At 36.4% G+C, this 27,424-nt stretch overlaps 1 protein-coding gene across 23 annotated transcripts in view; it reads left to right on the top strand.

Annotated features, from left to right (window-relative positions):
- The window catches only part of mbnl2 (muscleblind-like splicing regulator 2), a 75,389-nt gene that overhangs the window by 39,188 nt on the left and 8,777 nt on the right, over positions 1 to 27,424 (top strand). For 3 of the 23 annotated variants that reach the window (XM_039648283.2, XM_039648274.2, XM_039648271.2), the window contains exons 3-9: positions 11,209 to 11,373; positions 12,678 to 12,878; positions 15,097 to 15,351; positions 20,612 to 20,665; positions 20,921 to 21,074; positions 23,084 to 23,119; positions 24,698 to 24,750. In XM_039648283.2, coding sequence (XP_039504217.1) covers positions 11,209 to 11,373; positions 12,678 to 12,878; positions 15,097 to 15,351; positions 20,612 to 20,665; positions 20,921 to 21,074; positions 23,084 to 23,119; positions 24,698 to 24,750 — 918 coding nt within the window. Of the gene's footprint in view, positions 1 to 11,208; positions 11,374 to 12,677; positions 12,879 to 15,096; positions 15,352 to 20,611; positions 20,666 to 20,920; positions 21,075 to 23,083; positions 23,120 to 24,655; positions 24,751 to 27,424 lie in introns of all 23 variants that reach the window. The other 20 variants (XM_039648278.2, XM_039648268.2, XM_039648266.2 and 17 more) reach the window with 10 other exon arrangements.

Here is a 27,424-nt window from a genome sequence, read left to right as displayed (position 1 = left end):
ACTCCTATAAGGAAATTAAGCATCACAGGTTGTAGACTCACAGATCAGTACTTGGTTCTGTGCAAGACTAAAGAATTAGTGTAATGTTTCAATTCCTTCTGTATTTCACCAATACACTCAGAGCCCTTCATTTTAAAGCAGGAAGTGATGTCGCTGAACAGCGCTCACGGCTGTGTAGGTCATATTCCATATGATGATGTGATGATGCGTGAAATGGATCAGAACTCCGGAAGAGGGTTGACTCTTTTTCTACTTTCTCATCCACCTTTGCAACGCCAACCTTGTCGGCTCTGGTTGCAGGCGAGTTCACTTCACTTTGACCGCTAGAGAAAACTCATTGGTGGTCGTTGATGGCTGTGGGCGAGCAGCCACCCAGAACGCACCACAGACACACGAGACACCTTGTGTTCACAGCTTCATCATGCGTTTTCCCGTTTCTGAGCAGGTTTTGAAGTGTCACTCAGTCTGAGAGCGTGAAGGCATGAGAGATCAGCCCGGCTCCATGAGATTTGCCCTTCAGCGACGCTAACTGACAACGCATTTTCAGGCTGATAACCGGGGCATGACCATATCTCTGTTCCTTGTGACATTCAACTTCACTCTCTTGTTTTGTGGTTAAGGTTTGTGGCGAATGCACAGGGATAATAGCCAGAAAGTTACCGATTCGAGTTCCTGAAAGTGCAAACCATCAGCCATTGTGGCCCTGAGCGAGACATGAAATCAACATATTAACCTTGTTTATTGTTTTAATATTTGTTCCCAGTTTTATTAAAAGCTTCGTTAGTGTATGTTGTTCTAAAGGCCGTTTTTCTTCATCAGTCATCAATAAGCACTCGCTCCACTTCTAAACTCCAAGGGGATCGTGAGTTGACGAAAAGATAATAATTCATTAATTTGTGTGTAAATGTATTTTGTTTTGTTTTTTTGTATTATCATATTTTTTAATTATTTATTGAAGTGTTTTTATTATTATTTATATAGTTTCTGGAGTTATGAATGTGGAGTAGCCTTTGCTGATATGCCGTTAAATTACAAATAAATATATTGAAATAAATCATTTTAAAATAAAAACAATCAAAAATAAAATAAAAAATGTATTTTATTACCTGATTATCGAAATATTAACTTAAAATCTCAGGGTTCAGCTGACAATCAAACTAAGTGCGGGAATCCCTGAATTAATATGATACTGGTTAATGTTAATTTATTAAGGATTATGGCAAGAATTGCAAAAAGAAGCATTGTGTTTGGTTTTGTAGCGATGAACTGGAGAATGAACCTCAACCTCCATGTCTTGGTTTGGAAATACATTCATTTAATATTCAGTTTTTACTTTGCAACACATGATAACGCTAAAGAAGAGAGCTTGTTTGCAAATGTTGTCTCATATTGAAGTCTTTAGATAAGAGTTTAGTCAGCTGAGATACATGATGTCCTGTTCATGACATTCAACTGTTTGTGTGTATACAATGAGAGAAACTTGTTTTTATCATTAACCGAGGCATCAAGCCGTCTGCAGTGTTCGGACTCGGTGGGCCGCCCTCATCAGAAGTAATGCGGCTCGCCGCTGGAAGAAAGGCCCATTGAGACTCAGATGCAAATGGGTGTTTGGGTGTTGGAGGCCACAACTGAGGCTCAATTCTCCTTCTCCTCGGAAAATGGCCCCTGTGTTTGTCCCACCCACCAGCGCAGTCGGATTACTTTTGACTGCAGGCCTGGAAAATCAAGGAAACCGGAGTCGAGGAGAGAAGCGGGTCCGCAGTTCAAGCTCGATCGGTCAAATAGTAGAGGATGACAAAGGGAATTTAAAGGAGTAGTTCAATTTTGAAAAAACTTTTGCTGATAATTTACTCACCCCCATGTCATCCAAGATGTCCACGTCTGTCTTTCTTCAGTCGAAAACAAATTAATGTTTTTGATGAAAATATTCCAGGATTTTCTCCATATAATGGACTTCAATGGGAACCAAACGGTTCAAGGTCCAAATGAGAGTTTTAGTGCAGCTTCAAAGGGCTTTAAATGATTCCAGACGATGAATAAGGGTCTTATCAAGCGAAACGATCGCTCATTTCAAACATAAATAAAAAGTTTAAGTTTTATAAGCTCAAATGGTCGCCTTGCTCTGTTCTGTGTGACTCCTGGTCGAACTCGTTCATCAAAATGAACAAATCTTTTTCCGAGTCAATTCGTTCGTTTCGTTCATTGAATGAACCAAATGACTCGAAAAAAGATTCGTTCATGGTCGAACTCGTTCATCAAAATGAACGAATCTTTTTCCGAGTCAATTCGTTCGTTTCGTTCGTTGAATGAACCAAATGACTCAAAAAGATCCGTTCATTTTGATAAACGAGTTCTAACAGGAGAGTCACGAACGCGCGTCACAGAACAGAGAAAGGCTAGCATTTGAGCTTATAAAACTTAAACTTTGTTATTTATTTATTAAATGAGCGATCGTTTCGCTTGATAAGACTCTTATTCATCGTCTGGAATCGTTTAAAGCCCTTTGAACAGTTTGCACTGGAACTTGAACTGTTTGGTTCCCATTGAAGTCCATTATATGGAGAAAATCCTGGAATGTTTTCATCAAAAATCTGGAGAAAAAAGCAGCATGGATGACATGGGGGTGAGTAAATTATCAGCAAAAGTTTTTTCAAAAGTGAACTACTCCTTTAACATTCTCCGTCGTTTAGCGTTTGGACGGATGACAGTAAAAATTAGGAATTCATCTATTGTTAGGAGATTGTGGGATTTAATCTGCAGGGAAAATCTCAGTGTAAGTCTATTATTAGAGTCTGAAAACACTAATTCCTCCAGCCAACTTCCACTTGACCTCAGTTATACCCTAATTAGCAAGTTCACCCTAAATGCTCATTTCCTTGATAATGCGTTACGTTTATATGGGCGAGAGATGGGAATTACTGGGCTTGAGTCTGGGGCATGGATATTAAATGGGTTAAGTGGTTTTAATCCTAATCTCTCCATGAAATGGATAACAGTGTTCCCAGTCCTCACTGGGATTGAGTTGAGGAGACTGTACAGAACATTTACTGTCAGTTGATGGGGTTGGTGCTGCGTCTCAGATGTTTCAGGTGCGGTCCTTCGTTTCTGAGCTTTGAAAGGGGCGAGAGCTTTTAGGGGTTCAAAGAAGTCATTCACAGTAAGTGGAGTTAATTTGTCTAAAAGCTTTCTGGTTACCTGATACCCTCCTGGTGCTCACAACTGATTGAAAGGCTTTCCCTAATGCACTTAAACAGCTGTGGTGTGACGCTGCACATGTGAGGTGCTTATGTGGGCGAAACGGGTTCAAATCTACCTATAATTTTTTTGTTCCTTCGTTCATTCCTTCTATCTATATATCTGTCTGTCTTTCATCTATTGTTCTATTTATATTTATATCCATCACTCTATCATCCATCCATCCATCTGTTGTTCCATCCATCCATCCATCTATCTATCGTTCTTTCCATCCATCCATCATCTATCTATCCATCCATCGTTCCATCCATCCATCTATCGTTCCATCCATCCATCATCTATCATTCCATCCATCCATCTATCTATATATCTATCTATCGTTCCATCCATCCATTTATCTATTCATCTATCTATCGTTCCATACATTTATCTATCCATCTATCTATCGTTCCATCCATCCATCTATCGTTCCATCCATCCATCTATCGTTCCATCCATCCATCTATCGTTCCATCCATCCATCTATTGTTCCATCCATCCATCATCTATCATTCCATCCATCCATCTATCTATATATCTATCTATCGTTCCATCCATCCATTTATCTATCCATCTATCTATCGTTCCATCCATCCATCTATCCAAGCCTATCATTCCATCCATCCATCTATCTATCTATCTATCATCCCATCCATCTATCTATCATTCCATCCATCCATCCATCCATCCATCCATCCATCCATCTATCATTCCATCCATCTATCTATCATTCCATGCATCCATCCATCCATCTATCTATCATTCCATCCATCTATCTATCATTCCATGCATCCATCTATCATTCCATCCATCCATCCATCTATCATTCCATCCATCTATCTATCATTCCATGCATCCATCTATCATTCCATCCGTCCATCCATCCATCCATCCATCCATCCATCCATCTATTATTACATCCAACCATCCATCCATCATTACATCCATCCATCTATCTATCATTCCATCCATCCATCTATCTATCGTTCCATCCATCCATTTATCTATCCATCTATCTATCATTCCATCCATCCATCTATCTATCATTCCATCCATCTATCATTCTATCCATCCATCTATCATTCTATCCATCCATCTATCATTCCATCCATCTATCATTCTATCCATCTATCTATCTATCTATCTATCTATCTATCTATCTATCTATCTATCTATCTATCTATCTATCTATCCTTCCATCCATCCATCTATCTATCGTTCCATATCATTATTCTGCGTCCCTTTCGCTACCTTAAATCAAATTCAGGAATTGAATTTGAATTGAAAATGCCGTCTGAATTCAGTTCTGTCTCACACAGGTATGAGTATGAGGGACAGTCCAACGAAAGTCCCAACATGATGACAAGGACGCTTCTGTCTGAAGACTGTCTTTGTCAGCACTCCCAGGGCTCATCCTGTTAAGCCTCTCTGATCTCACCCTCTCGTTGTGCCGTATAGTAATCAAGCCTATTATTTTAAGTGGCGTGCGGGAGAGTGACGGGCCCGGCGTGACCCACTGTACTTTCGTTCGGTGCTGGCCAGACCACACGACAGCAATGTCACTGAGAACACTGCACTGCCTTTCACATCAACATTTGCTTGTTTTTCTTGCCAGTCATAGAGATTGTATCACAATTTCAAGTTCTAGTAAATCTATATGGGTCAGTCTAGTAGTCCCTTGAGCTAAGTAGTGTTTTGTTCATGCCGCATTAATGGTTGTCCAACTCGTTTGTTCTGACATTTCGGGTCTGTCATGTCGTGCTAATGCAGGGATACTTGACCGTTTTAAATCTGGTTGCGTATCGCCTTTGAGGTCAAAGTTGCTCCAGATATAGTATTTTTCACTGAAGTAACGCACACACCTGAGCGGCAAAATCTGGTTTGTACTGCAGCTTCACTTTTCAAGTCACATTTATCTATATAATGCTTTATACACTACAGATTGTTTAAAAGCAGCCTTACAGTAATAAAGAGGTCTTTGAAAATACATGCACTAACCATGGGTGGTGGAAAAAGTACATTTTCTGTCTCCACCAAATTAAAAATGCTGCACAAAGTGACAAATTGAGTCAAATAAAAATGTGTTTGATCTTCAAAATACAGTCAAACTAGTGAAAATAGAAGCTAGTATGTAATTGCCTTGTATGTAAAAAACTTTTATTGTGTAATTGGCAAGATTGTGATAACATCCAAAACTCAGTTCGGTCCAAATGCAGATTCATTTGTGATTCTGTGTATTTAAACCACTCTTTTTCTTTTCCTCTCAAGACAAACATTAAATGAAACTAGATTGATTGTGTGTTGTGTTACACTGCCACAAATGGCCTGGACACGATGCAAATAGATGTTAATGAGTCTATCTATCTTTCCATCCATCCATCTATCGTTCCATCATCTATCTGTCATTCCATCCATCCATCCATCTATCGTTCCATCCATCAATCTATCATTCTATCCATCCATCTATCTATCCATCTATCTATCTTTCCATCCATACATCTATCGTTCCATCATCTATCTGTCGTTCCATCCATCCATCCATCCATCCATCCATCCATCGTTCCATCCATCTATCTATCATTCTATCCATCCATCCATCTATCTATAATTCTATCCATCCATCCATCTATCTATCTTTCCATCCATATATCTATCGTTACATCATCTATCTGTCATTCCATCCATCTATCCATGTATCTATCTTTCCATCCATATATCTATCGTTCCATCCATCATTCTATCATTCCATCCATCTATCCATCTATCTATCTTTCCATCCATATATCTATCGTTCCATCATCTATCTATCGTTCCATCCATCTATCTATCATTCTATCCATCCATCTATCTACCTTTCCATCCATATATCTATCGTTCCATCATCTATCTATCATTCCATCCATCTATCCATGTATCTATCTTTCCATCCATATATCTATCGTTCCATCCATCAGTCTATCATTCCATCCATCTATCCATCGTTCCATCGTTCCATTCATCTATCTATCTTTCCATCCATATATCTATCGTTCCATCCATCAGTCTATCATTCCATCCATCTATCCATCGTTCCATCGTTCCATTCATCTATCTGTCATTCCATCCATCTATCTATCGTTCCATCGTTCCATTCATCTATCTATCGTTCCATCTATTTATCTATCGTTCCATCGTTCCATTCATCTATCTATCGTTCCATCTATTTATCTGTCATTCCATCATCTATCTTTCGTTCTATTGTTCCATTCATCTATCTGTCGTTCCATCATCTATCTGTCGTTCCATTCGTCTATCTGTCATTCCATCCGTCTATCTATCGTTCCATCATTTCATTCATCTATCTATCGTTCCATCTATTTATCTGTCATTCCATCATCTATCTTTCGTTCCATTGTTCCATTCATCTATCTATCGTTCTATCATCTATCTGTCGTTCCATAGTTCCATTCATCTATCTGTCATTCCGTCCATCTATCTTTGTTCCATTGTTCCATTCGTCTATCTGTCATTCCATCCATCTATCTATCGTTCCATCGTTCCATTCATCTATCGTTCCATCCATTCACACTGACAACAGTTTGCAGCTGCAAAGTGAAGTGAATCAGGCATTTTCAGTGATACTGTCAATCAACGGTTCGTCATTTTGCCAAACTGAATCGGTGTAAATAAAGCTTAATTTTTACAAAGATTGTGCTACACCTGGAATTCAATCCAGTTCATATTCATTTGTGATGCGATGTTTCTTTCAGGATGTGAAATACAGTAAATGACGCCATGTGACGCTCATTGCGATGACAAGCCGTCATGAACCTTGTGCCTCCTCTTTAAAGTGTCTTCTGCTTTTTATCTCCTTTAATGTCTTAGTTTATCTCATCTCGGATTTCTAAATCCGGTGCCTCCATTAATTGCAGTGATGCAGTATTGTGTAGCACGTCGAGGATCGGTCATTTGATACAGAGCTTCCATCAGCCCCATTCCTGCCGAGTTTCACGGTAAAAATAGACCATCCCTCCTTCATTATTGAATCAGCAGTCTCCTCTCAATCACAGCAAATCAAACCTCTCATACATATTCCAGAACGATCCTTTGAACAGCGTCGAAAATCTACTTCTAAGTCTACTTCTATCAGGTGTCTTTCACTTCTCCTCGCCATCCGTCACTTCAGAGAGTCCGTCTTTCGGCCCGGACTGATTGGCTTTGACACCTTTCAGCTTTTGGCCTGACGGCTGAGCAACACTGTTAGTCCAGCACCAGCAGGGATATCGACAGCCATCGGCACCCTGATCCTATGGATTACAGCGCTGCATATTTGGGAATTTGAGGGTGTTAAGTGTCTAGACCTGTCTCCAACTTGGCCTATAATTGATTATATGTTTCTAATGAAGGATATTAGCATCATTTACACTAGTGGTCCAAAGTTTAGAATAGTTAATTTTTACCCACCAGCGTTTTTTCAGCGTCATATTCACCAAAGTATTCATATTTTGTTGTATGAATACATGCAATTTATCAAAAGACAGAACAGACCCTCTGCTTTTGATGTTGAATGCTTCATGCATTCTTTTTTTATCTTGGAAGTTTCATAAAAATGAACATTTTGAGCAAAAAACCTGAGAAAATCACGTTTTTGTGCACAGTCAGCGTTCAAAATCAGCGTTCAATAGGTTTGGTGAATGGAAACTAGAGCCAGACTGATAAAGGATTTTGAAGGCCGATACAAATATTTGTTGGTTTTAAAATCCGATATATCGGCCGATATTATTATTCTTATTTCAGAAACGCACAAAAAAATATTAACAGATTTTCCTAACATTAGTTATTTGTAGTTCTTTATGAGTTTTAACTAAAATAATATGATAATGCATTTTAAAAAGAAACTTAAAAAGAAACAGAGGAACATCAAAATATGTTAAAGATCTGATAAATAAAATAATAATTGGTCCCTACATTGCCTTATAGTTATAAGCTACCTTATAATTACAATATCAGCTTGCCTGCACTTTTTGACAACACTCATGACATGGTTGAAGCGTGATTAGTCCGTTTTATTTTATTTTTGAAATATTCATTTATTGGTCATTATAATTGCCGATACCAATATTTTAGAAAATGCCTAATATCGGCCTGCCGATATATCGGTCTGGCTCTTATGAAAACGCAAAGCTGTGTCAATAACTCAAAGCATTTAAGTGATCGCAAATGCAACGTATTTTGTGTGTGATCAATCACCCAAGGTCTCGCGTTAACAAAAGTCAGATATTTCGGTTCCCGGCGCTGCGGTGAGCTGATTCAGCAGTGTGGAGATCATGGAAATGACAGCCATGCTCCTTTTAGATCTAGTTTCGCCTTATTTATAGCACACTATCTCCATTGTAATCCGAGTAAGGAAGGATACCTGGACATCTTGCGCTTTTATCCTTGTTGTCATAAACCAACACAAGCAAGCAAGACCTCAGATAAGCTGAGCGAGCACATTCCTGCGAACGCTTCCCAAGCTGTTTTAAAGGGATTTGTGACCTCCCTGCAACAATGCAGAGTACACAATAGCTTATATAGGTCACTTCTCTACTTTAAAACGTTTCATACCCTTGATAAGGAAGCGTAAGTATTATGATTGATTAAATATTATGCAATTTGATCATAGTGAAATAAGCACGATAAATGAATTAATGTGGTTTGTACACATTTATATCCTGCTTTGTTCTTCATTTCAATCAGGTTTTCATTTTTTTGCATATATGAAGCATTGCATCTGGTTAGCAGTGAGCTAGTTTCAGTGTAAGATAATGATTGTGTTTTTTAGTGCGTACTTAGAAGTTAAAAGCAGAAGCATTTTGCAATATCTCTAACTTAAAAGTTAAATGGATAAGCTTGCGTTCATGCACACGTACTGTATGTGCGTCAGCTTTTTTCTACATTGTACTAGTTTTTTTTTTGCATGTCATTTGTTTTTAAAAAACATAAAAAAGACATTAAACAGAATTCAAAAATGCAGAATTCAAAAATAATAATAATATATAGCGTTAAATTGTATATTTCTTAAAAAACAGTTTCAGAAATATAATAAAAACATTTTAAAGAATTATAAAAAAAAACTTTCAAGAATTTTTCATTTTTAAATTTAAAAACAGAAATAAAAAATACAGAATTTAGAAATATGTGAAATTACATTATACATAATTAACCATATTTATAATAAAATCACAGATTTCTTTGTACTAGTGTACTAATTAATATTTTACTCAGTCATATCTATATTTTAGTTTCCTTCATCTTCCTTGTTTTGTAAGTATATCGTGAGTGTGTGATGTGTGTGTGCTCAAGGTTAGCATGGCGATCTCGCAGCTGATGCTGTAGGACTCATGCAGGGCGATGAGCATCTGCAGAACAGGAGTGTGTGTGTGTGTCTGCAGTATGTGTTTCCGCTGCGCTTCTTTAACCCCTCCTCCACTGTTTCTCACACTCGTATCGGTTCGGCCTCCCGTGTCACTGGATATCCTGCAGTGGAGTTTAATGCAAACACGCGCTGACCTTGTGAGAATATTCTTCTAACTTTGGCCTACTTAATTAATATTGCAGTGTGGAGCCGACATCTTCTCTGCATTGATCCTGCTTGTATTTCATGTAGAGTATTTAGCTCTCTTCTATTTTATTGCAGAGGCTAACTTTATTGATGTTATTTCTTTTTGTGAAATAATATTTTGGTCATATCTCTCACCACTAAAGTGTATTTCATGCTTTTAACTAAACTGATTTATGATACTATTAATATAACGAACATTCACCATTGAAATATTGCTTTCAAACAGTTTTATTTTGTTAATATACTCATTATATTATGCTTTTGTAGTTGCGGCATCTTCCACTCCTGAAAATAAATGAAAACAAACCTTCACCCCTTGGGATAAATGAGTAGAAAGTCAATTCAAATATGCATAATAGATGTTGTTGTTGTTGATTTTTCTGCAGAGGTAAACTTATTGATGTCTGTTTACTGATGATTACTAAAATTATTTTATTTGGTAATAAAAAAATAAATACAAATGTCCAGATTAGAATTGAAATGTCTGAACTAGAACTAGTAAGTGAAATTAAATTCTTAGGTGTCATTATTGACAACAAACTCGGTTGGAAATCCCACATAACTTACATAAAGTAAAAAATTGCAAAAACTCTGGCTATCCTGTTTTGTTTCTATGTTTGTTTGTAAATTTCTTTTGACCGAAATAAAAATTATGAATGAATGAATGAATGAATGAATAGGAAAAAACAGACTAAGCAATAACTTGCAAGACTTTGTTTTGCATTGCCTGCCTATCTCTGCTGATTCAAAGTCTCCAAATGAATCCATTCTGCAACTTTTGAATACATAATTATATTTTTATAAACTAAATTATAAGCTTAAGTGCAAGATCCGAAAGTTGGTTTTGTCGCTATGGTTACACACACACACACACACACACACACACATACAAAGTCATCTGTCAGTTGTGCAGTCCCAAAATCTCCTAAACAAAGTTAAAACCCAAAACTGATATGTGTTTTATTAAATATTAGTACATCAAAAACTGTACGATATGTGTTTTTTAAATCAAGTGATCAAAGAGCTTGTTGCCGCTGCGATCAGTGGATACGTGGATACAGTGTTTTCTCGTCTTCACTTGGACGCGCGCTTCAATCCGTTGCGGATATCTTCGTGGATATTGTAGTATTGTGTTGCTAAATCCCTTGTGCACAATGTCGGTCTGAGACAGCGAGACCTAGACAAGACATTTCTTTTCTGTTAACCTTTTACCATGTCTTGAGTATTGCAATAATATCGTATCATGTTTTTTTGAGATCTCAGATTTTGGGGCTGGCATTTGTTAGGGTAGACTGGGGTCTTTTTCGCAGGAGACTTCAGCAAATGTTTCAATTGTAAAAAAAAATGTCGATTCTCACGAGTCGTTTCATTTGTGATCTCTCCTGTCGTAGGGTCGGTGTACGAGAGAGAACTGTAAGTACCTTCACCCACCAGCGCATCTGAAGACGCAGCTGGAAATCAACGGACGCAACAACCTCATCCAGCAGAAGACGGCGGCAGCGATGCTGGCCCAGCAGATGCAGTTCATGATCCCCGGCACCACCATGCAACCAGTGGTAGGAGACCGCACGTTTCCACTGGGCTTCTGCGGGGCATTAAATGGATTTTGTGAAAATTAAGGCCTTAAGTGGCATTAAAAAGCATTACATTTTAAGCCTACAGGCAGTAAAAACCTAGATAGTTTTGAAGGATATTTTATATTATGAATTAGTTTCAATATAGCCTTCATAATTGAACTTTTTAATTTGCTGTCACAAAATATGTATGTTAGTGTGATAAACACACGGAACCAGTTTGGTAATTGCAATTTTGGTATTGTTTCATCATTGTCAAACTGAATGGTTGCAATTCAGAATTTGGGACATGTCTATTTAAATATAAATTAAGTATTGTATAATAATACAGTAAAAATAATATTTTTATTGTATAAAAATAATATTGTAATAATATTATATTTTATATATAAAATCTGTGGTTAGTCATGGGTCATTTTTTATAAATGGCATCAAAAAGCATTAAATTTAATTTGAAGATACCTGGAGAAATCCAGGATAATATAATAATTGTATTTTTCACAGTTCTTACAAATAAGTATTTTAAGCCTTAAAATAATGCATGAATGTTTTGCCAATCATTATATATCTAACACAGATTGAACTGACGCAATAGTATAAAACTCTCCTGATGTTTTAATAACTATCACAAAAGTATAAAATAATGCATATTTGAAGAGTTCAGATGCAAAAGCCTCTAAGTGCCATTTGAAATTTTCTTCTAAAATGATAATTTTTATCAAGCTTGTATATTTAAGTTCAGTAATTTCACTTAAATGGCAATGAAGATTACCTATTAATTGACATTTAAGTGAAATTACTGAACTTAAATATACAAGCTTGATAAAAATGGTAATTTTAGAAGAAAATTTCAAATGGCATTTAGAGGCTTTTGCATCTGAACTCTTCATTTTGTCACATTTTGGAACTTTGAAGGGTTAAAGTTTTGCTTAGTCAAATGCTTTTTACCATCATTGTGGTCAGAGTGGCATTAAAATGAAAAAAAAAAATAGCAATGATAATAGTGATGCTTGACTTTGCAAACAGCACTCTTGAGAAATATTAAACAGCAGTGTTTTGACATGCATGAAATTTGACATTTGTTTCTTTTTTTAATACTTTTTAAGATTTTTATTCTAAGTGACATTAAAAACAAAATTGAAAATTGAAATTTAGTTATATTTAATTAATTGGAAAAATATTTTTAAATTTAGTAGACATTGAAAATTGAATATGATTTAAATATGTACAGTTAAATTATATCTAATTCTAAAAAAAAATAACAATAATAATTGTTGTCTTCACAGCCTACATTCCCTGTCAGCCAAGGTCTGGGCTCGAGCCCTGGACTGAGTTACGCGCCGTATCTGACTCCCATGAGCCACGGCATGGGTCTGGTCCCCACAGAGATGCTCTCCAGCACCCCTGTGATCGTCCCGGGCAGCCCACCGGTCAACGTGCCGAGCTCGTCCTCCACACAGAAACTACTGCGCACCGACAAGCTCGAGGTAAAGTGGCACACAGAGACATTTCATTCAGCTTGAGTTGCAATTATTGAAACCTAGACAAAAGTTATTATAAAACCTAAGGAATAAAAAAGTAAGTCTAGTTCATTCTTTTAACTTAATTTTTAATATGTTAATAATTTACATACAGAAGCAATGAACGTAAGGGATAATTCAGATAATAAATAAGACCAATCATATGTCAGTATGCAAATTAATGCAGGCATAATTCAGTATGTAGATATTAGGATCATCATTGTCGGCTAAATTCTGAATAATGAACATTTGAGTGAAGTCCAGATCACTGTACAATACAATTAAATATTTACCTTTAAAATACTGCTTGCAGAAAGGTTTGTTTTGTTAAAATGCACATTAAAATACTATGCTTTTTGGCCCTTAAAAAGGATGCAGTTTTGTAGTCGTCAAACCTTGAACCCTTGGGTTTAATGGGTAGAAAGTGAAATAAAATGTGCAAATCGATGTAAGAGAGAAAAGACAGCTCACAATTCAGTATATTGCCAGACATAAGAGAGAATTTATCTGATATTTTGAGGAATCGCAGTACAAAAATACAATCAAAATACAACATAAGATGTTTGGCGACATTTTAATAAGCAAATATGTGTAAAAAATAAACAAAAAAAGAGATTTTTTATAAAGAAATGATGAATTCAATATAAGAAATGATGAAAGAAAGAAAAGACCCGTTATAAATCAGAAAACAAATTGACGTAAGAGAGAAAAGGCCAAAAAAAATGTAAAAACAAAATAAGATCAATAATAATTCTGTGGCCGAGGGACGTGAGAGAACGGATTCAGAGCCACAAATTCAAAAAGAGAAAAAGAAAAGACCAATCACATGTCAGTATGCAGATTAATGCAGGCAAGCAGACCAGTCATAATTCAGTATGCAAATATTAGCATCATCACTGTCGGCTAAAACGTTTGAGTGTCAGTGGGAGATTTTCAGACTTTAATGTGTAAGTTTGTGAAGACCGAAGGCTTTTGTCTGTGTGTTAAAGATAGAGCTGAATTGATTACAGAAAAGTGTGAGGAGGGGGACAGAAAGAAGTGTGAGGCCTTTCAATTCAGCTCTGCCTTGCAAGAAAATGATCAGTGTGGTTGAAACAATAACAGTTGAAGGTTGTGTGTGTGTGTGTGTGTCATTAAATATGCCATCACTTAGCAACTGACTGATATCTGTGATAATGAGAGGCTCCGTTCCTCCGCGGCCCTCCCACACCGAGAGGCTGTCGCTGCTTTTGTTAACCCTCTGGGGTTGTTCGGCCCAAATGGACCTGAAGAATTTATAATTTTTTTTTAAAAATCACAGCTTCCTCGGAATGGTCCGAAATTTGGTGACTTTGTTGGTATTTGGTATTTGAACACCCAAAAAAATTGGGGACAGGATGTGTATAGTCAAAGTGGTTGTAAAAAAAAAAATAGTCACACTTGGGGTGTTCGGGTCCAAATGGACTCGCATTGAAAATGAATGGGAAATTGGCAAAAATGTGAAAATACTGAGTTTTTTTGTGCGTACAATCTACAAATCAGCCACGATCTTGAAAAAAAAAAACACACAACAGTGAATGGGTGAATCTATAAAACATCAAGAGAGCAAAACAGACACACACACACACAAACAAACACACTTTTATACACAAACACACCAAAAAATTCAGATTATACATGCGTTTTGCATTTTTAAAATGCTCAGTTTGTCCACCAGATGGCCAAAAATTGCTTTTTTGAGGCCTAGGCTTGACTCTAAAATGAAATACAGCTTTAAAAAATTTTTTTTTTTAAATATATATTTTAAAAAATATATTTTTTCTATTATGTTCAATGGGGGGAAATTTTGTCATAATTATTGCATTAATACTTATTATAATGTTTTTTTTTATTTTTGAAATTTTCTCAAAACACCAAAAAATAAAATAAAAAATATTATAAAAAAAAAAAGAGTTAAAAAAAAAAAAATCATGATTTTTTTTTTTTTAAATATAATTTGGACCCGAACACCCCGAGTGTGACTCTGAAACGAACAACCCCAGAGGGTTAATATTCAGCTGTGTGTGTGTGTGTGTGTTTGCCATACCTGTGCTCATACATGAAAGCTTTGTTTGAATCTTCACTGACTCACGTCTCTGTTTGCATATTTCTGTTGTGTTCCCTGTTTGTTTCGTCTGCGTGTTTGTTTTGCGTCCGCGAACGGCAGGTGTGTCGCGAGTTTCAGCGGGGAAACTGCGCGCGCGGCGAGACCGACTGCCGCTTCGCCCATCCCAGCGACAGCCCCATGATCGACACGAGCGACAACACGGTCACCGTGTGCATGGACTACATCAAGAGCCGCTGCTCGCGCGAGAAGTGCAAGTATTTCCACCCTCCGGCGCACCTTCAGGCCAAGATTAAAGCAGCTCAACATCAGGCGAACCAGACCGCCGTCGCAGCGCAGGCCGCCGCTGCAGCCATGGTGAGCCAATCACAGCTTGCACAAATAACATGCATACAATTCAACGTTTAAAGAGTCATGTTAGACCAGCTGCAGTGCTTAGAATTGTGAAACCTTTTATGTGTACGATAAAATCAATTGTCAACACATGTTGAGAGAGGCGCGCCGGCGGAGGTTGCGATTAGCATATCTGATGATGTTAGCACGTTAAATGTGGAGCACTGCTTTATTATTATATAGCCATGACCCGTCTCCAGAATCTGGGCGGGTTGCGTGCCAAATCTGTGTCGACTCCCTTATCTCGTCCCTGGAGGAGAACAGTGTGAGTAAAGAGAGAGAGAGATAAAAATCACTCCCGCTTCTTATCCATCTTGTACTTTACTGATGCGATCATTATTAGGATAGGATATTGATATAATAAGCGCGATGGCTTAAAAGCTTTTTTGCTCACACCCTTGACTACACAAGGTCACGGGGGGGCGGCTCACTTCCACATTTCGCCTGCTCTCCTCAAATCAGTCGAGATTAAATTAAGGAGATGGATAGCATCTTCATGCCAAACTGACGTGAATGCACAGGTTCATCCACTATATTTGGTCACATGCCAGGCTGCTCTCACTTGTCTACGTGTCTACACTACAACTTCGTGCACCATTATAAGCAAGCGATGTTGAGTTTTGATTATAATATTCATGCACGTATGCAGTTTATTCTGTTGCATTACTTGCAGTTTCGTTAAAGGGATAGTTCACTTTGAAATTAATGTTTGATATGTTTTAGCTTGCCTCAAGTGCATCCAAGATGTAAGTGTCTTTGTTTCCGCAGTAGTTTCAATTTCGATATTTTTAGGTCAAACCGTTCGTATAATGGAGGTCTATGGTCACCACCTCAAAGAGCATGCGCAGAGAAGTCCAAATTAAACATGATTTAATGACTCGTAAATGTAAGTACACATTGATGGCCTAAGACACCAAACGAGCGGTTTGTGTGAGAAAACGAACAGTATTTATAACGCCCGTGCCCTCAGATCAGTTGGACGTGGCTGTGGTTACAAGAGGTAAAAACGATATAAATACTGTTCGTTTTCTCACACAAACCGCTCGTTTGGTGTCTTAGGCCATCAATGTGTACTTACATTTACGAGTCATTAAATCATGTTTAATTTGGACTTCTCTGTGCATGCTCTTTGAGGTGGTGACCATAGACCTCCATTATATGAACGGTTTGACCTAAAAATATCAACTGTGGAAACAAAGACACTTACATCTTGGATGCCCTTTAGGCAAGCTAAAACATACCAAAAATTAATTTCAAATTGAACTATCCCTTTAATGTATATGGCTTCGATTATAACAGGTGATATCAATGTTAGTTGCATCGCAATGTCTGCATGCATGCAATTTTGTTGCATGGTTTTGCTGCAGCCTAGGCAGTTTTGATGATTTCTGATGGGAGGAATCGACACTGCAAGCAAGCCATGCAGAAAACACATGCACTGCAACTCAGTGATGCAGTATTGCACATTTGCAGCGTAGACGGCTTTTTGTTGTTTATGGGAGCAACTGAGAGGTTTCTACATTGCAAGTCAGCAAAACAAATCTAGATGTCTCCTGTTATAATCAGCTAAACCGTCTACATTGAGAGCGTTGTGATGCAATATAACTGGATATTGCATGCTTGTAGACTATCTTTGTTGTTTATAATGGGATTGAATTTGTTTTGCTTTTGTGGAATGTGTTGCAACAAAACTAGATCACTCCCATTATAATCTACAGAAGGCATTTGCAAGCGGGTGTAGATAACTTTATTGCTTATAATACAAGTAATACAATTTTGCATTGCTTTATTGCATTTCTCAAGCCAACATAAAGTGTGTCTTGAACCTTTTTATCTAGTTTTATTTACACTGCAACAAGCAAAGCAGCATAAGAAAACTATCGTGCTCCTGTTGAAGCTGTCTACACTCGCGATGCATGCAGTGTAGACAGCGTCGTTGATTTATAATGAACGCATGCACTTTTTTCTACAATGCAATGCAAGAAAACTAGATCTCTAAAACTGTATACGTTACAAATTCACAAGCTTGTCGTTTATAATGGGAACGATCCAGTTTCCGTGCACTGCGTCGCTCAGTTGATTGATTATAACGGTTACGCGCATCCAAAATAAAAGTTTGTGTTTACATAATGTAGTGTGTATAATTAATTTCTATATATAAATACCCACACATGCATGTATATATTTTATATATATTTATTCACAATTAATGATATATATAAATATATGATATATTAATAACACATTTTTCTTAAATATATACATGCATGTATATATTTTATATATATTTATTCACAATTAATATTATATATAAATATAAATATATGATATATTAATAACACATTTTTCTTAAATATATACATGCATGTGTGGGTATTTATATATACAAATTAATTATACACACTACACACACATATATTATGTAAACACAAACTTTTATTTTAGATGCGATTAATCACGATTAATCGTTGCCCATCCCTAACGGCGAGGATCTAGTTTGGTCACGTGACTCGCTTGCAGTGTAGACACGGTGTTTGGCAGCAAGCTTTCGCGCTTCCGCTACGACGCCTGTGTGCGTTTGCTGTCATGACACTCACATGCTTGGCCTCATTCGTTTTGCTGTTTACTCCATTTTCGCTTTTGCTTTTGCCCTGTACCTTTTTTTGTTTTCCCACTGTGGCGTCTGGGTCATGAGGTGACGCGAGGACAGTATCAGCTCACCAGCCATAACAATAAAACAAGAGTGAAAATAAGATAAAGCGCCTGGCTTTAGCTTCAGCTTAAACGCTGCTTGCATTGAGGTGCTCTGGCCTTTCCCCGATTCAGATTTGCTTCTAGGGTTTAAAGTGAAGCAATCGATCCCTGCACCCGCGACCCCAATGCGAAAGAGTTGACACGGTTCATTTTCTTGTCCTTTGTTTTGTTTTTCTCCAGTGGAAGGTTATGTAATCCTCTATGATAAATCCCTGTGGGTGGCATATTTATTTTAATGGTTCTCTATGTTGGCGGAGGGGAGCAAAACAAGAAACTCTTGGTTACAAGAATGCCTTCAGCATCTCATCCTGATGTTTATTAAAAGCACACTCTTCCTAAACCTACTGATCTGAACACCTAGACGGCACTGAGGCTTGTGCATTGTTCTTCTGCTTTCTAAGAAATTCATGCAGCAAGTATCCTTCAGGGAGAATTTAATCCCAGAATGCATGCGACAAGCTTAGTGAACAGTTAGATTTCAATGCACTGAAATCGTCATAAATACGGACAATTTGCTGCTGTATATTTCTATGCTTAGAGTGTTAGTTTAGCAACATGCAAAAGTCAGACTTTAGTTGCGACGTGCATGATAAGTCACTTATGCTCGAGAAGGTCGCGGCCTATGTAGACAGCAATGCAGCACACTAGGGTTTTGAACAGAGCTTCGAGAGAGTACAGGCATAGATGTTTTTTTTCTGTTAAAGGAGTAGTTTTGCTGATAATTTACTCACCCCCATGTCATCCAAGATGTCCACGTCTTTTTTTCTTCAGTCGAAAAGAAATTAAGGTTTTTGATGAAAACGTTCCAGGATTTTTCTCCATATAATGGACTTCAATGGGGTCCAAACGGTTTAAGGTCCAAAAGACAGTTTCAGTGCAAACTACAAACTGTTCAAAGGGCTTTAAACGATTCCAGACGATGAATAAGGAAAAATATTCGCTCAATTTGATGATCGACTTCGAATAGGAGAGTCACCAACGCTCATCACAAAACAGAGCAAGGCGAGCATTTGAGCTTATAAAACTTAAACTTTGTTATTTATTTATTAAATGAGCGATCGTTTCGCTTGATAAGACCCTTATTCAACGTCTGGAATCGTTTAAACCCCTTTGAACAGTTTGTAGTTTGCACTGAAACTCTCATTTGGACCTTGAACCGTTTGGACCCCATTGAAGTCCATTGTATGGAGAAAAATCCTGGAATGTTTTCATCAAAACCCTTAATTTCCTTTCGACTGAAGAAAGAAAGACATGGACATCTTGGATGACACGGGGGCGAGTAAATCATCAGCAAAAGATTTTTTAAAAGTGAACTACTCCTTCTTTAAATGACTCTTCAAGTGCGTCACATTTCTCTCGTACAACCCGTTTGCTGTAATCTGTGACTATATTACAAGGAAGAAAAGATGCATTTTTTTCCTTTTCCACATTCTTTTGTCTTTCTTTTCTGTGGATATTCTGATTTGAAGCATTTTTGCATGGCCCTTCTGCGTCATCTCATTTCAAGCATCCCGTTTTCTTTACTAAACATTTTGCTGCCCGTCATTCCATCGAGCCACATCTTTACTTCTTACCAGTACTTTTGCATGGCATTTTGAACTAGGGTTAGTTACATATATACGTAGATGACACCACAATAAATATAACCCATAACAAGCAACATAAATTGGATATAAGAATAAACAGAGCTCCACATTTTGTGATCACTCGCATCAGTTGTTTCGACCTTTACGCTTTATAAGTGCAGAGTCATTTTAATCCCTCAGTTGGCAAGAAATTGCAACATATTGTGACAGAAATGAATGTCAAGGAAGGCATTTGCCTCGTTTACCGAGTGTCCTTTTATTTCCCCAAGTCTAAGTGGTGGTAAATGTCATCCCAGCGCATGTTAAAATCGCCAGATGACAACCGCAGAACCATGAATTAGCAATCAATAGATGGCAAAGTTAATCGACTAATCTGACCAAAGCAAGCCGTCGAAGAGATGTTTGATTTTAATCCGCCACGCGCGCAGAAAACCCTTCGGTAGCGGATATATCGGGTGCCGGATGCGGTCAGTGTGTTTCATGCAGTGTTTGTTCTCCATTGATTTACTGCTAAAGATGATTCGAGAGCTTTCATAGCACTAATATCTCCAATCCCATTTGACTTTGATCGGTAAATGGTGAGAATCTTGATTTCTGCCGCTTTTAACACAACAGGTACTGTAGACGCTTTTTGCTTTCGTACTAATTCAGAACGTAGCGATGTGTTTCTTTGAGACGAGTTTTTTCGTTTATGTGCATGCCTATTGTTTTGTATGTGGTATACTGCATTCAGATTATTTTTGTTTTTGTTTTTTTTCCTTCTCACCTATCCACAATGCAATGCTGTCCCCATGATGCACCTCTGCTTGCTGTTACCTGTATGTTAATACGCTTGAATCCCATTGGCCCACTGCCATCATGTGCTCGCTGCCTGCTATTAAAAGACTCAGTCGACTGCCAAAGCAATGAAGCGACCCCTCGAGGCATCTGTAGATCTGGTACTATGACCTTTCACCTTTTGCTTTGCATGTAGCTTTTTAATGTACTGTAGCAACTCACAGACTTTTTTAATTTGGCTTCTTTGTTTTGATAGCACAAGTAACAAAGTCACATTGATATCAATTTAGAAATTACCAATTATTGAAGCCTAGTAAACGTAAGTGCCTCTAAAACGGAGATTCGAGTCAACAATGTGCATTGATGTTTGTGTAAGCGGACGCGTGCACGCAACTCACGCTTGTCTTCTCGCTCAGGCGTTCCCCCATGGAGTCCTGCAGCCCCTACCAAAGAGACCAGCACTAGAAAAGAGTAACGGGGCCAGTACTCTCTTCAACCCCAGTGTCTTGCACTACCAACAGGCTTTGGCCAACGCACAGCTTCAGCAGCCCACCGCTTTCTTTCCCACAGGTAAGAACACACACACACACACACACACTGCTTCGTATTAATCAGCCCCTTTTTTCTCTCTCCTGCGATCCCGGAGTAACGAGGCCTTTAAACATGCGTTTGTCCCTTTTGCATGCAGGGAGTGCACGAAATACTAATGCAGATTTCGTTTGATTTTCACTCGCGTTAATGGATGTTTGGGGTTCTTGGATGTAAAAAAGCATTGCCGGCCATTGATTAAATTAGAAAAAGGTGCTTTGATCGGCACACTTGTACGCCGTCAGATTATATATCTGACTCCCAGCTATATGGGTCAACACATAATGCCGATATGTTTGCATTAAAAAATAATTCGGATCACAATTAAAATATGCACAACAGATAAGATAAAATACTATATATAGTATAATATAATATATATAGGCCGCTATATATATATCATTCAAAATTGTAAAAAAATATATATTTATTTTTATATTTGGTACAATATTTACTGCTATTTGAAAACAAGAGATATTTGTAATTTATTTAAATAAACATGGTGATATATTGTCTATCATTGTGAAATTCTAAATGTTATATATAACATTTATATATGTTAAGCAATTATTGACGATTAATCGCATCCAAAATAATTATTTTGTATATACTGTATATAAATACACACACATGCTTGTATATTTAAGAAAAAAATATTATTTTATATATAAAATATTTATATTTGTATATATATATATATAATGTTATTTACATGAAAATATTTCTTAAATATATACAAGTATGTGTGTGTATTTATACATATAAAATAATTATACACAGTGCACACACATATATTATGTAAACATAAACTTTTAATTTGGATGCGATTAATCGCGATTAATCGTTTGACAGCCCTAATATTAATGTAAAAATTTACAAAATACATCAAATTAAGCCTGATTATTTAAAAAAAGGTGCCAACTATCTTCAAATGGCTAAATATTGTTTGATTAATTTTCCTTGCCCTATATATTGCCTGGTGAAAATTGCAGGAACATTTTGATATTTAATATTATATTTTACACACTATTTTTAGACAATAATTTTTTTTAATTATTATTACAATTAATTTTAATGTTTATACATTCTTTTAAAACAATTATTTGCAAGCAAAATGTATCTAATATTATTAATATTTTATTACCTATATTATTTACATTTATGCATTTGTCAGACGCTTTTATCCAAAGTGTCTCATTCACATTTTTATCAGTTCTTGCTTTCCCTGGAAATCGAACCCGTGACCGACTCTCATCAGCTTGAGCTTTATTTATAACCGTTATTATCTGTATTCATCTTTTCAACTGATAATAATAATTATTATCATTATATTATTCTGCGTAATCAACTGAAAAGATGGTCCTGGCTCTGAATCTCAGTAAACAACCGCAGTAAACTGTGTTTTTTTACCTGTAGGCGTATGTACTGCAGTATTTTTATGAGCATAAACACATGAAAACTCTGTGTGCGTCGGGTCTCGGAGCGAGTCCTGCAGTCTAATCCCTCGTAGGTGTATTTTGTCATCACACACCCACGTGGTGGTTGTGTTTTCTTTAGCTGTCCTCCTGTGCCCCCGTTCCTCCCTCTTCTCCAGCGCTGGGCCTTTTGTAACAGCAGAGCGTCTATTTTAACCGTAGGAGTGGCTGTTACTTCACCGCATGACTCTCTCATGTGTGTGTGTGTGTGTGTGGCTGATTTTAGCCATCTTCCTCCTCTGCCCTGTTGCCCTCTTCCTCCTCTCCCACACTGCGCTCTAATTTCACAACGCTAAGCTCCCGTCCTCTCATTGCGGCCCATCTGACTATTGATCCAGTTTATCTTCCTGGAATTCACCGAGGTTTTTACCGGAATGACGACACGGCGGAGCGAGCGATCTATAATGACAAGCTTAATTGGATTTGTATGGCATGCTGAATACTGAATCTCTGGCTCTGTCTAATATGTTTTTCTTCCCTATTAACCTCTCTCCACTCTTCACTGCATGGTCACAGGGTCAGTTCTGTGCATGGCTCCTGCTAGCAGCATTGGTAGGTTCCTCCTCTCTCTGTCTGTCTGTCTCCCACCTCACGTAGAGATCTAGTCGCTCTTACAGGTGATTTGAAGCTCGATTGACCCGTGACCGTAACGTCACGCATCATTCTAGATCAGTGGATCTGTGTTAGTTTGCTTCAGTTCACCTGCAAGAGTGCTCTGTGTGTGTGTGTGTGTGTTTGAAAATTCACATTTCTCTCGTTGGGGTTTTTTAATTCATTAATTATGTACATTAATACAGTAATTATGTGTGTTTTATTCAAAATACTTATTATTATTATTATTATCTGAATTCAATATATTTTATTATTATTATTCAGTTTCTTGTGTATTTTTTAAAATTACAATTTTTTACAGGGACATTTTCAGGATTAGATATTTGTTTTAATATGCATTTATATTATACAATTTTTTTTATTTAAATTATTCATTATTATTATTATTATTCAGTTTCTTGTGTCTTTTTTAAAATTACAATTTTTTTACAGGGACAGATATTTGTTTTATTTTTTTGTAAAATGTATAAATATTATGCATTTATATTATACATTTTTTTATTGTTTTATTCTTTACATTTGTATTTATTTTGTATTATTATTAGGGCATAAGGGCACGATTAATCGCATTCAAAATAAAAGTTTGTACATAATATATGTGGGTGCACTGTGTATAATTATTTTATATATATATAAATACACACGCGCACACGCTTGTATATTTTTAAGAAATATTTTCATGTATATAGATTTATATATAATTAATATTATATATAAATATAAATACTTTATAAATAATATTTTTTCTTAAACATACATGCATGTGTGTGTATTTATATATACAAAATAATTATACACAGTGCACCCACATATATTATGTAAAGACAAACTTATAATTTGGATGCGATTAATCGTTTGCAGCCCTAATTATTATGCATTACTCTATTATTATTATTTTAAATTCAGATCATTATTTGACATTTATAATTAATTTCACATTCTCTCACGGTGGCTATTATTTCTATTACTATTATCATTGTTTTAAGTCGTTTAAACGGTATTTGTGTGAAAGCGCCAGATCCAAGCGAACAGGCTCTTAATAACTAGCGTATTGGCAACTTTGATCAGTTTCCTAGAGAAATAGCCCACTTGATCACAAACGGCCATTCCCTGTAGATCGTAGGACTTGTCAAAAGTCTCGCCCGATGTGCGCGAGACTGGTTAACAGCGCATGCCCAACTAACCACCCATGCCAAACAACTGATTATGGTGATAAATGTCCTTGAGGTGATTGTAATCAGCCTTTTTCCTCTTGTTTTTGTTTTATTTTTTCCCATGCTTCTCTCGCTTTGCATCGTGATTGCATGCCATCTGCTGGTTTAACCTAACGATGGCTCGCTGCTCTGTAATATACACCATTGCTAAACCAAAAAAACAAAAAAACTACAAAAAAACCCTACCAAACACCTGTTGCATTGGTTTCCATAATGCTCCACCTACCTGTTCATTGCTTCCATGGTTCCCTTCCTGAAAAAGTACCCATGATGTACAGTGCTACGCCTGCTACTGTCTCTGCAGCAACAACTCCTGCCACAAGTGTCCCCTACGCAACAACAGCACCAGCCAATCAGGTTTGCTCCTTTTAAAAGCTTTCTTTCATAAATCCCTGAGCTCTGAATAAGCACTTCGCAAGGCTCGAATCCATTGGCTAAAACCAAAAGCATTCATTCGGACGGATCGGTGCTTATTCAGAGCTCGCACATTGGCAAATAGTAGTTGTGTTGTGTTGCATTATTTTCTTGTTTCGTTCTGCATGTCCTTGCTTTATTTTGATGTCGAGATATCCTTCCTCATCCACACAAACACTAAACACACACACAGTCATGTGCTGAGCAGGGAGAAGGTGAGGTTTGCAGAACCAGGGCGACGTTGGGCGACGAGGCGCTAAAAATGGTTCTGTAGGAGGAGGGAATGTGTGTGACGTTCACCAACCGGCAATTACAGCAACCAAATCACAATAGCCCTAGACTTGCTCATGAACTCGTCTAATGTGCTCAGATCCCATCACGCATTCCCCGGACCGCTCCCGTTCTTTGGTATTGTTCACTCGGGGGTCACATAAGGAGACTTTGAGGGCTTTCCCACTTCCGTCGTTCTTAAGTGAAGCCTTCCTGTCAGCGAGTGGCTTTTCCTGTTGTTGAATATTCTCAGGAACTGGACGTTTGTAGTCTCATCACGTGAAATTGAACCTGTTTCCTGAGGGTCTCTTGCCAGACGGTGCGAGGCTCTTCAGCGCCACCTGGCAGGAGAATGAAGTACCGCACCTCACGTCTCGCCAGCCTCCAATCACGTTGATTGAGATTAATCAATGTTTTAATCGTGCAATATCTTTCATAACCGATGGGGATTCAGCGTAAAGCAACAAATCTTGACATGGAACGCGAACATTTTATTTGGATAATGCAAGAGTGCCCTGTTTGTGTGAAATTTTCACATTTAAACACATTCTTTATTAATAATGACTAAAAATATTTGTCAGTATTTTTAATTTATGTAATGATAAATTATTTAAAATAAAAATAATAGTGATAATAAATGCTGTTAAATGTTAATATTATTAGAATAAATATTTAAATGTTTGTGGTAGTAATTGGAAATTTAAAAATAATGTATTATAAAATGTATTATATTAATAATAATAATTTGAAATACATTAATAATTAACATTGTTTTAAATGTACTCTTACTACAAAGATATAAATATTTAATTGTTTTTTTTTTATTCAAATGTTTATTGTAATAATATTAATGTTTAATTGCATTTATTATCACTATTATTTTTATTTTAAATGTGTATTTGTGTGCACTTTTCACATTTAAACACATATTGTTAAATTCATTATTAATAATAACAATAAAAATATTTGTCAATATTTTTAATTTATGTAATGATAAATGATTTAAAATAAAATAATAGTGATAATAAATGCTATTAAATGTTAATATTATTACAATAAATATTTAAATGTTTGTGGTAGTAATTGGAAATGTAAAAATAATGTATTATAAAACATTATTTAATTAATAATTTTATTAATAATAATAATTTGAAATAAATTAATAATTAACATTGTTTTAAATGTATAACGATTACTACAAAGATATAAATATTTAATTGTTTTATAAACATTATTTTTAAATTTCCAATTACTAACACAAACATTTCGATATTTATTGTAATAATATTAACATTTAATAGCATTTATTATCACTATTATTTTTATTTGATGATATTTTCACATTTAAACACATTGTTAAATTCATCATTAATATTTTTCAATATTTAATAATAATTTTTTTTAAATAAATAATAGTGTTAATAAATGCTATTAAACCTTTAATATTATTACAGTAAATATTTAAATGTTTGTGGAATTAATTGGAAATTTAAAAATAATGTATTCTAAAACAATTAAATATTTATAGTAATAGTTATACATTTAAAACAATGTTAATGATTAATAATTAATAATATTATTCATTAAATACTATTTTAAATATCAAAACCACTGAGAAAGAAATGTGAAAATTATTTAATAACATACAGTATATTAATAACAAAAACAATAATAAGGATATTTATAATAACAATTATATATTGTATACATGGTTGTATTAGTCTTTTTATTATATGTTGGTATTTGATCTATTATTAATTAATTATCTTGACTTATTTCCATGTCAAACAGGATTTTCAACAATTTCAAAAATTGATTTGAAGGTGAAAGCACTAATGTGTTCACTGTAAGGCCAGACATATAAATTAAGAAAATGAGACATTTTGTTATATTTTTAAGTTATATATTTAGCAGATGCTTCTCTCAGTCGTGGTTTTACACAGGTTTCAGAGCTGAAGGAGGAACACAGAGGCCTTTTCTCTGGTGTTTGTTTGCGTCAGTCTCCGAGCCAGACAGACAGAACCAGCAGCGTCCGCTGAGTCATCGCCGCGAGCGCTAATCTCACACATGAGTTTAATTATGCAGCGAGAGAGGCGTAAACAAACGCTTGACTGCTGCACAGACGCAGCTTTGAGGTGACGACTTTAGCTGGGAGCGGATGAACGCCGGTCACGTTATTATTATCTACTGAACTGAGGCTGTGTTCGGAATGGCACACTAACTCACTGCTTACTGCCCAGTGCACACCGCCCACTAGTTTTTCAGAGTAGTATGCAATATGCATTCAGAGTAGTTGTCACATGACAGACATTGAACATTAATTAAGGTTAATTAAGGGGTGTGCATA

Source organism: Pimephales promelas, chromosome 6 (genome assembly GCF_988280905.1).
Source record: "Pimephales promelas chromosome 6, fPimPro1.hap1.1, whole genome shotgun sequence".
NCBI classification, from domain to species: Eukaryota; Metazoa; Chordata; class Actinopteri; order Cypriniformes; family Leuciscidae; genus Pimephales; species Pimephales promelas.
The sequence above is the reverse complement of the archived record's forward strand: the minus strand, read 5'-3'. Positions and strand labels throughout refer to the sequence as shown.